General features: G+C 39.5%; 1 protein-coding gene across 2 annotated transcripts; it reads left to right on the top strand.

The window, feature by feature from the left end:
- The first annotated feature begins 5,276 nt into the window (after window positions 1-5,276).
- Window positions 5,277-16,932, top strand: nherf4b (NHERF family PDZ scaffold protein 4b). 2 transcript variants are annotated; one of them, XM_085797298.1, is made up of 11 exons: window positions 5,277-5,396; window positions 7,508-7,535; window positions 8,313-8,377; window positions 8,480-8,691; window positions 9,441-9,645; window positions 10,315-10,451; window positions 10,898-11,102; window positions 13,209-13,405; window positions 14,902-15,114; window positions 15,260-15,436; window positions 16,162-16,932. In XM_085797298.1, the coding sequence occupies exons 1-11, from the start codon at window positions 5,363-5,365 to the stop codon at window positions 16,192-16,194; spliced, it is 1,506 nt and encodes a 501-aa protein (XP_085653424.1). In that variant the 5' UTR covers window positions 5,277-5,362; the 3' UTR covers window positions 16,195-16,932. The 2 variants fall into 2 exon arrangements, with proteins under 2 accessions (XP_085653424.1, XP_085653423.1); XM_085797297.1 differs by having other exon boundaries at window positions 16,159-16,334.

Below are 16,932 nucleotides of genomic sequence, written 5' to 3'. Positions count from 1 at the left end.
AACATCATCATCTTTATTCACATATATAGAAAAGGTACTAAAATCATTAAAATATTTGTAATTTCATATGTGAAATGGGACACCCTGAGAAGCTCAAGAGCTTTTGAAAGGGGCCCAGACACAAAAATGACAGGAATACATACACAGGAAGGAGACATACAAATATACATAGACATACATAGCCACATAATACATTTTGCGTGAAATGAACCCAAAATACAAATTCAAAAATTAAATCATATGGCACAAAACAATGACATCTTCATCAGTCTGTCTGTAGGATGTGTGTGTTTCAGACAGTAAGCATCATGCAATAGCCTATTTGTTGGGTGGGGTGTGTGTGTGTGTAGGCTACCCCCAGTGATCGTTTCCTCTTTTTACATCCACAATTTCTGTTGGCAGAGGATGTCAACTCATTGCTCAATGGAAGACTGGATGCTAAGAAGACAGTCTCACGAATGAGCTGAACTTTTAGCAGAAATCTCATCCTGCTGAGCCAGCAATTATGGCTTCTGAAAAATGTGTGCTGAGACATGAAGATTAGAACATCTGTATGCTGATCATCAGACATCATGTTTAGTAAAGGAGGAATGCATTGAGACTCTCCCACTCCTCTCTGGAAAACCACCATAATGTGGAAATACTGTAGAAAACTCATTTAATAAAGATCAATGGTCATCTGAGACAATTATTCTTGTTTGCCTCCATAATAGATGGAGAACTATCAAAGAGTACAGCTGTAAACCAGATTCACACATGAATCATTGAAAGGGTTTGTTTGTTTTCTTGTACTGTTTATTATGAAAATGACAAAAGCTTCCCAATTTGCTACTGAACAAATTCTTGTCCAACATAATATAGAAATGAGCATTGAGGAAGCAAAAATAAATAAATAAAATAAAACAGAAAAAAAAGGAAAATAAGTGACATATTTGTTTGTCTAAATAAAAATAGTATATACATGCATATACATTTATATACATAGGCCTACTTATACACATCGGCTTTTCTGCCTCACATCACCATGCCATACCAATTATGGGGTACATTAACTATAATCGCCAATAATCATTATTGATCACTGTCCATTATACCTGCTAAGCATCATATTCTTGTACATTTTCTTAAATCTGCTGATATTTGGATTTGGTTTGAGGGTATATAACACCAGAAAGTACATAAACTATATATAAATTTACTTGCAAACATCATAACATCCCAGGGCTCCTTCAGACTAGCTGATTTTGCTCTGTGCATCCATATAATCTAATTGTAGTGCATCCGTTACTGTAACAGAACACAAATTGTGTTATCATACATAACTTTTCAGAAATGTTGTTGCAGTTCTCAATGATGTTATTTTTGGTCATTTTATTATTATCTTCTATCTAGCCACAATAATAAAGGCGTTGTCAGAAGAGAATCGGCCCATGAACACAAGGGTCCGACAACAACATCTGGATTCTGAACCGTCCAATGAGATACATCTGTCCTCAAACAGATGTTTGGGGGGGGGGGGGGGGGGTTGGGGGGGTAGGGCAGCTTTTGTAAGTATGTAAATTGTCTGAAAATGATTTACACATCATAATCATGTGTTGACCAGGTTTTTCTATGTTAAATAATTGTAGAATATTAGAAATAAAAATTAAATAAAGCTTTTTAACTTAAAATCTTACATGACAACACGCCCCTTGAACATAAGTGTTTCATCGCAACTAATCATGAATCCAGAGCCAAATCACTGCATCAGGAATTTTAGCAAATTTAAATATGAATGAATTTCTCTTTGGGATGACAGCAAGGCGTGTAGTTTTATTTCCCAGCTGAGACTCATAGTCATATAATAAGCTGCTTGTCACGTGGAAACGAACCTTGAGCAAACCAACTGCGCAATTAGTTTACTGATCTATATTTTCAGAGGCAGAGGGTGTAGTGGCCCTGAATGGACCATTCATGCTGCTGTTGCCATGGATTCGCAGGCTGAGGAAACGCACAGACACAGACACTCACTGAGAAGCCATGTGTGTCACGATAAAAGACTGGCCTTCGTTCGTACTATACTCTCTGCTGGGATGCCACACAGGCCTGCCGAGGCTGAATTTAGCTTCAGGCTCAGTGAAAAACAAACGGCAGCAGTGGTGGTAGCTCCGCTCTGCAGCCTTTGGCCTTGTCTTTCCTTATCGACTCTCTGACACGATGTCCCTATCTCTCTCTTTACTATACTGTACTGTAGGTCATCCCTTGCAGCTTTAAGTGAAGAGTCAAGTGAGGCCACAATACAAGCGCAGCCAGGCCAGCCATGCTCGGACCTGAGATATACTATACTGTATGTAGCAAACAGAAACAGGATGAAGCTCACAAAAAGGCAACTGTCTACTTTACAGATTTTTGTCTGTGAGTGCACTTCAGTGCTTTGGCAAGGACTTAGGCACAGATGGGAGCTGTGTCTTCCTGTGGCTGGGAGGATCCCATCAGGGATGACTGAGAGGGGCTGACACTTGGATCCGGTATCAGGATTGAAGAGTCCAAATAGAGGCCCCATTGCCTCTTGTGCTCTCTCTCTCTCTCTCTCTCTCTCTCCTCTTTCTCTCTCTCTCTGTCACTCCCTTTTTTTCTCTATCTTGTGGGTTCAACTTCATTCAGGTCATTCTTTCACAGTCACATGAGCATGACGACGGTAAAACTCTGCACGTATTGTCTGTTATGCTATGTGTTAAGCCAAACTGCACTGTACACATACATCATATTCTGACAAATCATCCAGAGCCACCACCATATATTCATTTCATTGTCACAGATACACCTTAATGGCATGCAGCATACTGTAGCCTAACCTTTGAACGCCAGCTGAGGTAGAGTTACTAATTGACTGTGTGTGGGCCTTTGCTCCCTCAAAGCAGGAGGAAGAATAGTTTGTCACCGGCGGTCACACAGGCACACAGTCTAAGGACTCAAATAACTTCAACTAACAACTCAACAAAGTCAAATAGCCTATAATCTCAAATCTAAAGGCCTGTTGCTGCATTGCAAATTTGGTTCATTGTATGCCTTGATCGAATGATCTAAATCTACAAGAGCGAAACAGGTCAAACCTGTTTTCATTTAGAGCTCAACTTGATATAAAATAAAATATTTCAACAAATACATTTGCTAACCATTTAATTGGACTCATATGTAATTTAAATAAGGGTAGTTTTAAGTACAGACATTTTTATTTGGAATTTTGTTGCCACCTAGTGGACAAAGGCTGAGACACTGTTGACTTCACCCTTACATAGTTGAACCTGTTGTCATGTTCAGACAAGGGTCACAATAACTTATGCAGTTTAAAAAGAAAGTTCATGAGTTATTTATTGGCCACTGTAATAGTTCCTTATCTCCATAATGGACCGGTAGTGCACCATTCCTAATTAAATTACAATGCAAAACATGAGGAAATCACTGTGCAAAAATTTAGAGTGCAAATGCTCCATGGTGTAGAAATATAGATGGATTTTGTCACCCATTCTTTATTCCTATTTACTGCCAGTATGCACAGAGGAAATTGCAATGGCTATGACCTCTTGCTGTGTGCATGTGAATATTGTTTGAAGTCAGATATGAACCTATATCCTGAAGCTTTACTAGATCATCTATGAATAATAATAATAAAAAAACAACACCAGAGGGCTCCAAGAAAAACATGTGTCCTAAGGAACAGCAGAGGTTTCTTCACACTCCCCACAGCGCCATATTTTGAATAGAGAGTATCGTGAACATGCTGCAGTGCCACCTGCTGAGCATCTGAAGTCATGTTATTTTACAAGGTGTAATCTGTCTACCAGCAAACTTCTCTTGGTCTGTGCCTTTGTTCCCAAATCCATGAGCATAGACTTTCTCTTAACCAAAGCATCTCTGTCAAATAAACCTAACTACATGTGACATTGCTGTATACGTGTGGTTTTGTTGGTGATATTAATAACACCTCATATAAAATAAAATCTCAGTGAGACATACAGCAAAAAATTAAGAGACCACTTCAAAATGATCAGTTCCTCTGGTTTTACTATTTATAGGTATGTGTTTGAGTAAAATTAAATTAAAAAATGTTTGTTTTATTCTATCAACTACTGACAACATTTCCCCCAAAATTGAAATAAAAATATTGTCATTTAGAGCTTTTATTGGCTGAAAATGACTAAACTAGTCTAAATAACAAAAAATATCAAGTCTTTTCAGACCTTGAATAATAATAATGCAAAGAAAACATGTTCATATTTATTCCTGAACAACACAATAAGGATATTTCAACTCAGGAAAAGTTTATAAATCAGTTTTTGTGAGATAATGTCAATGTTTAATCCCAGCAGTGGTTTTTATAATCTTCCTATAAAATCAAATGTGGTTCAGGTGATGACCTCATCAGTGTCTCATTAAGTAGAAGGAGTTGTGTTTGTGTTGGTATTTAAAAAAGAAAAGAAAAGAATGACTGTCATACTTGTAGAGATGCTTTTAAGAAACATTTGTGAAAGTGGTCTCTTATTTTTTTCCAGAGCTGTATAATATCCCTCATGAAATTCATGGAGGGAGACACAAGGCATGTCATGTACTTGTGGTACATGTGTGTGGTAGGTGGGAGGTGAAGTCAGGTATTTTAAAATGCCAAAAAAATAAAATAAAATGGTGAAGGGACAAAAATGTCAATAACATCCTATCAACACTTCATTGTTTGTATGACTTCCTGGAAACCAAAGTGGCAAAGTGTGATTCATTCCTTCTTTCCTCTGCCGATCATATCCATCGGCTCGTTTCCTTCTGCTGCCACAGCAGGTGAACTGTAAATCACTGCTCTGGAGTTGTTGTTGTTTCAACTGGATGAAGGTCTGTTTGTGCAACTTGTCACCAAACTTTGGCCTTGACACTAAAAATCCCTTCTGAAAGTGATTCTCATGGGAACAGCGTTCTGCTGTTTGTTTTCCTGTGGATCATTTAAGTGTGTGTCTATTCTTTCTTTTTTTTTAGTATTATCTAAATTAGAGCATGCTGTCAATGATCCTTTGTTTAAACAAAGGTAGAAAGAGACAGCATATAGTCACATGCACAAATAGTTGCAAGTAGTTTACCTTTCCTGGAATAACGAGACGAATGCCATCTACTGAGACAGGATAGCTAGGAAGTATCTTGTTACGTGTTTTGCAGATGGTGCGATGCAGCAGAGACGTTACACAGAGATATGTGTGCTCAAAATTTCACACATAGATTAAACATTAATCTCGGTGTCCCCCCTCATGGGGAGGAGTCTGTCTGTGGTCAGCATAAATGCTTGGATGTACAGGACTCCCACTGTTACAGCCCTGTGTGTGGTCGACTGCATGCTGACCTGATGGGAAAGAGACACAACATGAAATCAACTACAGGTAAATTCAAACCTTCTGCATCTTTTAATTGTAGTTTTTATCTTTTATGAGCTATTAAACTAGATTGGATTATATTTCTATATTTATGTTTTGGGTATTTTGAGCTCAAATTTCTTATGCTTGTGCCATGTTTGTCTTACATCAATATATAGATGTTTGAAAAGAAATGTAGGCTATACAAATGATCATATGCAACCAAATGCTAATGGAAAATGACAAATGTTTGAATGGTCATTATCATCAGGAAAGTCAGTCAGTCAGTGGTTTGTCTTTGTGTGTGCTTGGAGTATACCACTACGTCCTACCTAGAACATTAAAGAGAGGGTTTATGGTGGGGAAAAGCAAACAGTGATCCATTAGCTGCACCGAAGTGCCTGTGGTATAAGCTATCCAGGAGAGGAGGCTGCTCAGCCACGTACGTACATGTGATGATGATGATGAGAGACGTGGCTTTTTTTCTGCGGGGAGAAGAGATTTAGTGAGTTTGTTGCTGATCACTCACATATCCAGTGGGTTACATCATCACAACAGTTTGTTTGGTTTTCACGCTGTGTCAGAGAAGCAAGGACTCTTTGTGCACCGACATGATGAAACACACAGATCAGCAGTGTTGCAGATTAGAGGACAGTGACAGTTTGTGGGATGAAATTGCTAACTTTGTTTCTAAGAGGAGGGAAAAACAGGCTGCAGGAACACAATGTCTTTTATGGCAAAAACCTGATAACAACAACAAAAACAGGCGTAAGTAAGTAGATTCAACAAGCTCATGTGAAACATTGGTTCCATGCATCTTGCAGCACTATAACAGCAAAGGCATGGGTTTTTCTAGGATGCTGCAATATAAACCAGTTCCTGGAATGAGTTAAGTGTGGGACAAAGTGCCAGAGCAGCAAAGATGAGATACAATGACAACAAGGCTTCATTGATGATTAAGCATTCATATGGCTTGCCTGTCAGACAGAAAAGATGAACAAAGCTGCATGAACTCTCTATTTATATTCATATAAAAGAACCAGCGTGTGTAGATGACGCTGGGGGCCTCAGTCAGTGCAGTATTTGAGCTCAGCGCTGAGAGGAAAGCTGCCACAACAATCCTATTTCTGCAGCTCAGGAAGAAGCTGATTGTACTTAAAAGTGCATTTCTCAGCCAGATGCCAACATATTTGTATTTTTCTTTTTTTTGACTCTCTGTATTAAACTCTCTCAGAGCGGAAAAGTGTAAATCAGCACCCAGAGAGAAATAAAGATAAGTGTATCTCGCAGTGCAGAGGAGTGTTGTTCCTCTGGGGACTAATTGGATAACAATCAGCAGCAGCAGACTGTAAAATTACATCATCAGTGCAAAGCAAATGTGGATTTGGACACAGAAGTGACAACCTCAGCCGAGGGCATCAATCATTTATGTAAGAGGGATGTTTTCTAAAGCCATCAAGTCATAATAGGTTTTGGCCCAAACAGCAAAAACACATTGCTCATCATGGTGGCTCAGATGTGCCACATGGGTGAAAAAGCTATGTGTGTGCAAGTTGTATATTTTGAATTTGAAAACTTAAGTGTATTTTTTTGTGACAAGTCATCCATTAGTCAGCATCTTCTCACAAATACCCCAACAAATGTGTAAAAACAATGGCTTGTCAGGCTAACAGAGAAGAGTGCCGGGTCCTGACCAGTTCAAATTCTTTATTCACCACACTTTCCTCAGATGTTTGTATAACTTCAATGTGCTTTAATAGCCTCTCCTTTTAGAAAGGCCAAAGACTAAAGATAATCACATGAAGTCAAACCCTGTTTTATGGTTCCTCCGATGATAGTCATAGTCAGCACATGTCCAAGGCTCACACATAACAGTCTTACTGCTCAGCTGGTGCGTTTAGTAACAGTTTAGTGAACAGAATCACACGGACGTTCATAGAGCTGTGAGTACAAATTAATATATATTACTGTTATTGGTAGGTAATGACTGGATTCATTTAATTTGGTGTCTGTTGATTCAATGGAAGCAGTATTAGGCTACATATGATCAATATGGTAAATATGAATGAAAATGTGTCAGTTTCATACAGTGTGATGCTGCTAAAGCCACTGACTTCATATTATTTTTTGCTTTCAAGGTTTGGTGGAAATCATTGGCTTGACAGAGTAAGTCTGCTTTTCATCCAGTTGCTTACATTATAAAATAACCCTATAATGTAAAATGTTCTGTTTAAGCTTAGATGATCTGGCACGTCACAGAACAGAGTTTGATATTTATAGCTTGGAAAACAAAATCATATTAAAGCTGAGTTCACAGAGCTTGAAAAGAAGTCGTATTTGACTTGGCATTTTGACTGTTGGAGCAAAGTAATCTTTAAGACTTTGGGCCTAAGATAAGGCCTAGCCTACTGTGTACAGATAAATGCTGTTGCTACTATTATGATAATGGAGAGGTTATGCAATTAACATACAATAAACTCTGAAATGTGTTAGTAATTGATGCAATTGAATCATCAATCTGATCAAAATTTGGAAAGAAACATGTACAGGCTTTATATGGATAGTCAGAGAGTATATGTAACATTTCAACAGGTTAGATGAATTATTGATTGATTGAATTGAATAGATGACAATTAAGTTGTTGCCCTCACTGTAACCTTTAAATAGTTTACCGTTTGTTGGTCGACTGTTTGCATATACATTGTCGAACATTAGTTGAACATAATAAAGACTGTGTTACAAATACTCTTTGTAGATAAACTTCGCAAACAATGTGTAACTTTGTTTTTCCTTTTACACCGTGGAATGGTTTACCCATATAAACTTTAGGGTCATAAAAAGAAAGAAATGTGGACTTTTCTTTATCCAACAAGCTATTAAATCTAAGAACAACTCGCAGTAACTGAAAGGTTAAATGGGTCACTCATATTTCTCCTTTTACAGGAAATTCACATTTAATCCCAAAGAAGGAATAGACAACCCAGTGATGGTCATCACAGACGACGCAGGTTAGCGTTTTTCAAATTGTACTACTTTGGGTACTTAAACATGAGGGAAGTCGTGTATGTCATCAGATAGACAGATCACTTCTCTGTCTCCTTTCTGCTCAGACTCCGTGCCCAGACCCAGACCTCGTCTGTGCGTTCTGAAGCGAGAGGAAGGGGAGTCCTATGGCTTTCATCTGCGAGTGGAGAGGGGATGTAACGGTCACATAATCAGAAAGGTGACGTCAGGCGGAGTGGCTGCATGCAGCGGCCTCCAAGACGGAGACAGACTCCTGGAAGTCAACAACTGCTATGTTGACCACATTTCTCACCCTGAGGTAAGATGAGCTTCCGAAGATTGTTTTAAAATCAATTTTATTAGACCCTAAGTTTCTTTTGCTGGGCTTATACCCAGAGAAACATAACTATAATAAATATGAACAAGCATTTATAAACCTCTGCTTGCTTAATGCCAAAAAATGCATTGCATTATTATAACCAAGTACCACTCAATGGTTAAGACAGATGTTGTCGAGCCTACCACTGGAAAGAATCACTTACATACTGAAGGCCAAACAACACATATTTGAATGTATATGGAGGAGGAGGCCCTTCATTGAATATGTCAAGGAGTCATACATAATAGACAATCAAATCAATGACTAATAGCTGTGGATATAGCAGTTTCCAAGATTGTGATTATTATTATCTTTCATTTTTTATTATTGTCCTTTTCCTTTTTCTTTCAGATACCCGTAGTTTTTCATTGTATCATTTGATAGGACTCCACTAAGTGGTGTAAATCATCTGCTTAAATAACATGAGAAGCATGTTGTTTTGTGTTCTATGTGATTTTTTGTTTTATGTTGTGTTTTGAACATAATAAGGCAGCTAACATATGCTGTATGACATGTTGCAGGGATGTCAAAGACTGTATTTCCCTTTGCTATGCTGCTTAAAATTCAAATAAAGATATTGTGGGAAAAAAAAAAAAGATGAGCTTCCGACACTATTACAACAAGGACAGAAACCTGTCTCATTAGATTCTTACTGGATCCTGTGTGTGTTTCCATTTTCATGAATTAAGGTGGCCAGGAAGATAAAGCTAAGTGGACACCAGATATGTTTGTTGGTGTTGGACGGGGAGGAGTACGAGAACGCCGTGTCACAAGGCCAGGACCTCCGAGATCTGATCAAAGCACACAAGGGCAAAGCCTGCAAACCACCCAGACTCTGCTACATCACCAGAGATCCTGTCTCAGGTCTGGGCGTCAACTTCACGCCTGTTGAAGGTAAAGTTTCCTCTTGTAATCGCAGCAAGTCCAAAGTTCAAGATCAAGATCTCTAATACATACCTTAAAGGGATAGTTCACCCAAAATTCAAATTTCACTCATTATCTACTCACCCTCATGTGGACTAAGGGTTGGGAGAAGTTTCAGAGTCCTCCGTGGCTTCTCTGAGTTACGGGGGGCTCCATGCAACACTGCATGCCCATATAACGGTTGCAAATGGATACCACTTTTCTTCGTAACAAAAAGACACACCAAAAAACATCCAAATACCTCCATAGTGCTCGTATGTAATGTCCGTCTTGTATTGAAGCCCCAAAATGCGAAATTGTTTAATTTTTTTCAGAACAATTTTGCATTTCGGGGCTTCAATACAAGACGGACATTACATACGAGCAGCATGGAGGTATTTGGATGTTTTTTGGTGTGTCTTTTTGTTCTAATAAAAGTGGTAGGCTATTCATTTGCAACCGTCATATGGACATGCACTGCTATGCCGAGACCCCCTGTAACTCAGAGAAGCCACGGAGGACTCTGAAACTTCTCCCAGCCCTTAGTCGACATGAGGGTGAGTAGATAATGAGTGGAATTTGAATTTTGGGTGAACTATTCTTTTAACTTGAAATCTATGCAGTGTCATACAGTTTCTCCCTCCTGTCTTTGCTCTGTAGGAGAGAAAGGCCACTTCTCCATCAGCCTTGTGAGTGGGGGAGCAGCTGAGAGGGCCGGGGTGCGTAAGGGAGATCGCCTGGTGTGGATAAATGGAGCAGTAGCGTCTGACCTCACACACTCAGCGCTCAGCAGGATGGTAACTGTTTTTTTTTTTCAATTTTCTTTATTATTATTATTATCCTCACATAATACATTACACAGTTGGTATTGATTTCTTGATTTACAATTATTGTCAAGAAGAAAGGAAAACATCAGCATATCAAAACATAGCTGTTGTCATATTGTAGTTGTGTAATGTTAAAAGAAACAAAACCTGCATATATTTATATTTTTAAGAGAAAAAACAAACAAACAAGACTAACTAAAGACAGACAAAAGAAAAAAAAACAATGATGAATCAAAATGGGATGTATGGGCTTGTAACAGCGGCTGCATTCATTTGTAGGGAAACCAAACAACAATATTATAAGAGTTTTGATATGGTAGCCTACCTGTTTTTTTAAGAGATTTGTAACGTCACACTCAAGATTTCTTTTCTCTCCAACTTTGTGTAAAAAATAACAAATAATGTTTTTGCTGCAGATGAAAAAATGCGGCAATCACATCACCATCCTCGTGATTGACAGCGAGAGCGAGAAGAGCTACATGCAACAGAGGATGCCCATCCTACCCAGCATGGCCGTTCCACACAACCTCCCTCACCGGGCCAGAGAAGTCCAGCTGGTGGCCGGGCCCGAGGGCTACGGCTTCCTGCTGCAGCTGGAGAAGACGCCGTCGGGACGCACATGTAAGAGACAGAGAGCAGCAGCAGCACAGAGTGTTATGAGCATGTATAGTCTGGATTTACGTCCTTTTAACCCTCCTGGGTCAAGGAAGGAAGGAAGGAAGGAAGGAAGGAAGGAAGGAAGGAAAGACAAAGGGATAGAAGGAAGGAAGGAAGGATAAAGGGAAAGAAGGAAGGAAGGAAGGAAGGAAAGACAAAGGGATAGAAGGAAGGAAGGAAGGATAAAGGGAAAGAAGGAAGGAAGGAAGGAAGGAAGGACAAAGGGAAAGAAGGAAGGAAGGAAGGAAGGACAAAGGGAAAGAAGGAAGGAAGGAAGGAAGGAAGGAAGGACAAAGGGAAAGAAGGAAGGAAGGAAGGAAGGATGAAGGGAAAGAAAGAAGGAAGGACGGCAGGAAGGACGAAGGGAAAGAAAGAAGGAAGGAAGGAAGGGAGGAAGGAAGGACAAAGGGAAAGAAGGAAGGAAGCAAGGATAAAGGGATAGAAGGAAGGAAGGAAGTTAAGAAGGAAGGAAGGGAGGAGGGAAGGAAGGAAGGACAAAGGGAAAGAAAGAAGGAAGCAAGGATAAAGGGATAGAAGGAAGGCAGGAAGGACAAAGGGAAAGAAGGAAGGAAAGACAAAGGGAACGATGGGAGGAAAGACAGATGGAGGGAAGGAACAGATTGGGTCAAAAAAGAAGGAAGAAGTAAGGACGAAGGGAAGGAAGGAAGTTAGTAAGGAAGGAAGGAAGGAATAATTGAAAGAAGGAAGGATAAAGGGATAGAAGGAAGGAAGGAAGGAAAGACGAAGGGAAAGAAAGAAGGAAGGAAGGCAGGAAGGACAAAGGGAAAGAAGGAAGGAAGGAAGGAAGGACGAAGGGAATGAAAGAAGGAAGGAAGGCAGGAAGGACGAAGGGAAAGAAGGAAGGAAGGAAGGAAGGACAAAGGGAAAGAAGGAAGGAAGGAAGGAAGGACAAAGGGAAAGAAGGAAGGAAGGAAGGATAAAGGGATAGAAGGAAGGAAGGAAGGACAAAGGGAAAGAAAGAAGGAAGGAAGGCAGGAAGGGCGAAGGGAAAGAAGGAAGGAAGGACAAAGGGAACGATGGGACTCATGGGAGGAAAGAAGGAAGGAAAGATAGATGGAGGGAGGGAACAGATTGGGTCAAAAAAGAAGGAAGAAGTAAGGAAGAAGGGAAGGAAGGAAGGATAAAGGGATAGAAGGAAGGAAGGAAAGACGAAGGGAAAGAAAGAAGGAAGGAAGGCAGGAAGGATGAAGGGAAAGAAGGAAGGACAAAGGGAACGATGGGAGGAAAGAAGGAAGGGAAAAAGGAGGGAAAGAAAGATGGAGGGAAGGAACAGATTGGGTCAAAAAAGAAGGAAGAAGGACGAAGGGAAGGGAGGAAGGAATAAGGGAAAGAAGGAAGGAAGGAAGGATAAAGGGATAGAAGGAAGGAAGGAAGTTAGGAAGGAAGGAAGGAAGGACAAAGGGAAAGAAGGAAGGAAGCAAGGATAAAGGGATAGAAGGAAGGAAGGAAGGAAGGAAGGAAGGAAGGAAGGAAGGAAGGAAGGAAGGAAGGAAGGACAAAGGGAAAGAAAGAAGGAAGGAAGGCAGGAAGGACGAAGGGAAAGAAGGAAGGAAGGAAGGACAAAGGGAACGACGGGAGGAAAGAAGGAAGGGAAAAAGGAGGGAAAGAAAGATGGAGGGAAGGAACAGATTAGGTCAACAAAGAAGGAAGAAGTAAGGACGAAGGGAAGGAAGGAAGGAAGGAAGGAATAAGGGAAAGAAGGAAGGAAGGAAGGATAAAGGGATAGAAGGAAGGAAAGAAGGAAAGACGAAGGGAAAGAAAGAAGGAAGGAAGGCAGGAAGGATGAAGGGAAAGAAGGAAGGAAGGACAAAGGGAACGATGGGAGGAAAGAAGGAAGGGAAAAGGGAAGGAAAGAAAGATGGAGGGAAGGAACAGATTGGGTCAAAAAAGAAGGAAGAAGTACGGACGAAGGGAAGGGAGGAAGGAAGGAAAGAAGCAACAAAAAGGATTGTGGAAAGAAAGAAGGGAGGATGGAGGAAGTGAACAGAAGGACAACAGGAGGGTTAAATACATTTCTGTGTATTTATTTATTTATTTTTTTAACAACAGTTCACGTTCTGCGTGAGATGGACAGCGGCGGCCCGGCGGACAGGGCCGGGATTCGGAGCGGGGAGCTGCTGCTGGAGCTCAACGGAGAGTCGGTGGAGACGCTGAAGCACGAAGACATCGTGGACAGAGTGAGGCAGAGTAAAGAGCAGGTCTCCTTCACCACCATCACTCTGCAGGGGCTCGAGTTTTACACCCAGGTGAGCTGAGCAGCATCTCCAAAACGGTTTCCTATGTTTCAAAAGGGGGTGGGGAAAATGTAGCTACGCTACTTACATGTGAATATGGTAAAAAAAATTTAAATAACAGATATCACCATGAAACTTCCCAAGTTTATCACTTATATTGAGACAAATATTTTTTGTATTACAAGTTTTGTCAAATCATATGTTTAAATATGTAAATGAGGCAATATCTGATTAAATATGCGCTAATTTGCATATACATTTCCAGAACCAAAATCTGAAAAATGGATAACGCCCCTTTCAAAATTCTTGTTTTATTTTGTTGACATATTACAGTAGAGTCAGAAGTTTTTACAGAGGAGGATTTTTGGTATCTCTTTTTATCACTTTGCAAATTAGAAAATACTGTCAGTGTCACCAGCCCTAAAAAAAATCAAATTTCGCCATGTTTTTAGGAATAAAATGTTGTATAAATCAGACTTTGAATGATATATCAACAATCCCCTCTGTAAAAACCTTCGGAATATAGACAGGAATAAAACTGGAAGGTTTGGTGTCTGTAAGTGCTGCTGAAGTGGAGATTTCGGGTTCAGAGTCTGAGGAAAAAACTCATTTTGAGAAAATGGCCTTGAAAGACTTGTACTGTAAATTTCCATAGATCGTTAATGTAAATCGTACTTTTACGATTGGTTGCGGATACAAAGGAAATGGCAATTTTTGGAGCCTACATCATTGTTCAGGAGAGAGAGCTTTACAATGGTACCTGACCTGACATGGGTCTGATAACAAGATAACAACAAGCACAGCACAGTATGTCATGTTAACTTTTGGCGAATTTAGGAGAAATCTACTGATGAAAGAGACAAAATGAAGTTAAATAACCACCTTAATGTGGATTTTCTACCATTTCTTTTGACTTTTTTGAAAGAATACATGAAGAAAAATAGCCCAAAATCTCAAAATTGATCAGTGCATGAAAAAACTGTGTTTTTGCCTGTAGTGTCTTGCATTGAATAAAATTATTTAGACACATAGACATAGAATTACTTGTGTAAAAATGTACACAGTTAAAACGAACAGTGGGTCTCAGTGAAATTTACTGTTTTATAATTTTTAAAGGGGGCAGGGAGGGGTGAGAAAATATCAAATTGTGATGATGTGACAGAACTATTAAATGAAACAACATGTTTAGGCGGCTGCAAAATAAAGTGTCAGGATTTTAATTCAGATTCAGATTCTGAAGCTGAAAACCAGGACACAAAAAACCACAAATTAGTCATGCAACAAAAAAACAATTAACTGAATAACACATGTAATATATTAAATGATGAATCTCTTTGAAGTTTGGAAAAGGCTGCACAGCAGTTGTTCAGAGGAGGCCCACACACACACACACACACACACAAGTGTTTCTGTCCTCTCCTTCTCCGAGAGCACTGTCATGCATAACTGAGGAGCTGAAACATATGAGAATTATTTTTTACCTGATTCTTTATTTCATTTTCCTTTAGTTGGGTCTGTTTCCGCTTCTCTTCTGTGAGGATGATGCAGCTGAGAAAGAAAAGGAGAGCAGTTCATCAGCCTCTGAGGCAGAAGAAGAGTCAGTGCAAAAGGAAGTAGATGGCTTGTGCAAGTCTAGACTCTGTTCTCTGCGAAAAGGCCCTTTGGGGTTCGGCTTTAATCTGAGTTGTGTTCCCGAGAGTCCTGGGACTTTCATCAGCCAGGTGGGTGGTGGTGATGAAATATCTCATTTCACTTAGTCAACAACATTACCTTGTTACTGACTGAGGCACAAAGAGAGCAGACCAGGATATTGTGGGTTTTTTTTTTTGTCAAATGTTGTAGTAAATTGAGTTTTCTCTCTTGCAGGTGGCTTTTGGTGGCTCGGGGCAAAGTGCAGGACTACGTGTCGGTGACGTCGTGTTAGAAGTCAATGGACAAAATGTGGCGGAGAAATATCTGGAAGATGTGATGATGCTTGTGAAGGAAGGAGGAGCTTTCCTTTCACTACTAGTCACTGATGCACCAAGCAGAAATGTCACAAAGGTAAAAAAAAGGATTATGTTAAAAGGATAGTTCACCCAAAATTGAAATTTCACTCATTATCTACTCACCCTCATGTCGACTAAGGGCTGGGAGAAGTTTCAGAGTCCTCCGTGGCTTCTCTGAGTTACAGGGGGTCTCGGCGTAGCAGCGCATGTCCATATAACGGTTGCAAATGGATACCAACTGTCTTCGTAACAAAAAGACACACCAAAAAACATCCAAATGCCTCCATGCTGCTCGTATGTAATGTCCGTCTTGTATTTAAGCCCCGAAATGCGAAATTGTTCCGAAAAAATCGCACTGACACCGGCGCAAATCTCGCGAGATTTGGACGGACTGGGAAGAGGAGCTTCCGCTGCAAACAAGCTTGAAATATAGACTTATTTAATTTTTTTCGGAACAATTTCGCCTTTCGGGGCTTCAATACAAGACGGACATTACGGTATTTGGATGTTTTTTGGTGTGTCTTTTTGTTACGAAGAAAAGTGGTATCCATCTGCAACCGTTATATGGACATGCAGTGCTGCACGGAGCCCTGCTGTAACTCAGAGAAGCCACAGATAACTCTGAAACTTCTCCCAGCCCTTAGTCGACATGAGGGTGAGTAGATAATCAGTGAAATTTCAATTTTGAGTGAACTATCCCTTTAATACAGCATAATGTTTATATATCACTTCAACAATGACACATATCTTTAATATATAATCTAATTTCTACTCCAGCAGGAGGACGACAGCTATGAGATATCGTATTTGTGAGCAACTACGATACACAACTCTGAAGACATTCTCCAGTGTGTAGTGTAGAGAGACGTCAACTCAACTGAGCTTAATAAAGAAAACCCAAGTATTATTATTAACTTATTGATAAATATTTCCTCAGTCCTATCTTTGCATTTACAAAAATATAGAAATCATATGAGCTATAGAAAGTATGTATTGGCTAAAAACTGCCTCATATGATCTTAATCTGATAAAAATGTAGATTAATAAATAAAACACTACAGTATAAACGAAATTTTTGCACAAAAACATCTGGAAATTTACATTTTTGAAAATTCTTTAGAAAATTAACAGCAGCGATAGTAAAGAACTGATGATAAATGGGGAAAAACAATGGACAGTGAAAACTATGTAAAAATAAAAGTGTTAAATGTATTGTATTGACTGGGTGGGGGAGGTTAGAGTTTTTATGTTAGGCTATATGTATATTTAATCTAAATGAAATAAAAGTTTGTTCTTGATTGTTATCAGTGCAGTGATGGAAAAAGAATATTTCATGTTACATTAACATTTTTATTTGTAATCTCACCTAAGCCTCTGAATCTTTACCTTCTGTTTGCTATGTTGAACTCCACTAAATGATACAGCTTCATATTTAAAAGGCATAAAAGTATAAATCTGAAAGCCAAATATGATTGTGTGCAGTCACACGTCAGTGGCTGTTTTAATGTAACTGAACTGACCAAATATACTACAATTTAAGACCATGACATA

This window comes from Trachurus japonicus, chromosome 14 (assembly GCF_045865225.1).
Source record: "Trachurus japonicus isolate A0001 chromosome 14, Traja_1.0".
Lineage (NCBI taxonomy): Eukaryota > Metazoa > Chordata > Actinopteri > Carangiformes > Carangidae > Trachurus > Trachurus japonicus.
This window is presented reverse-complemented; position numbering and strand designations above follow the sequence as displayed.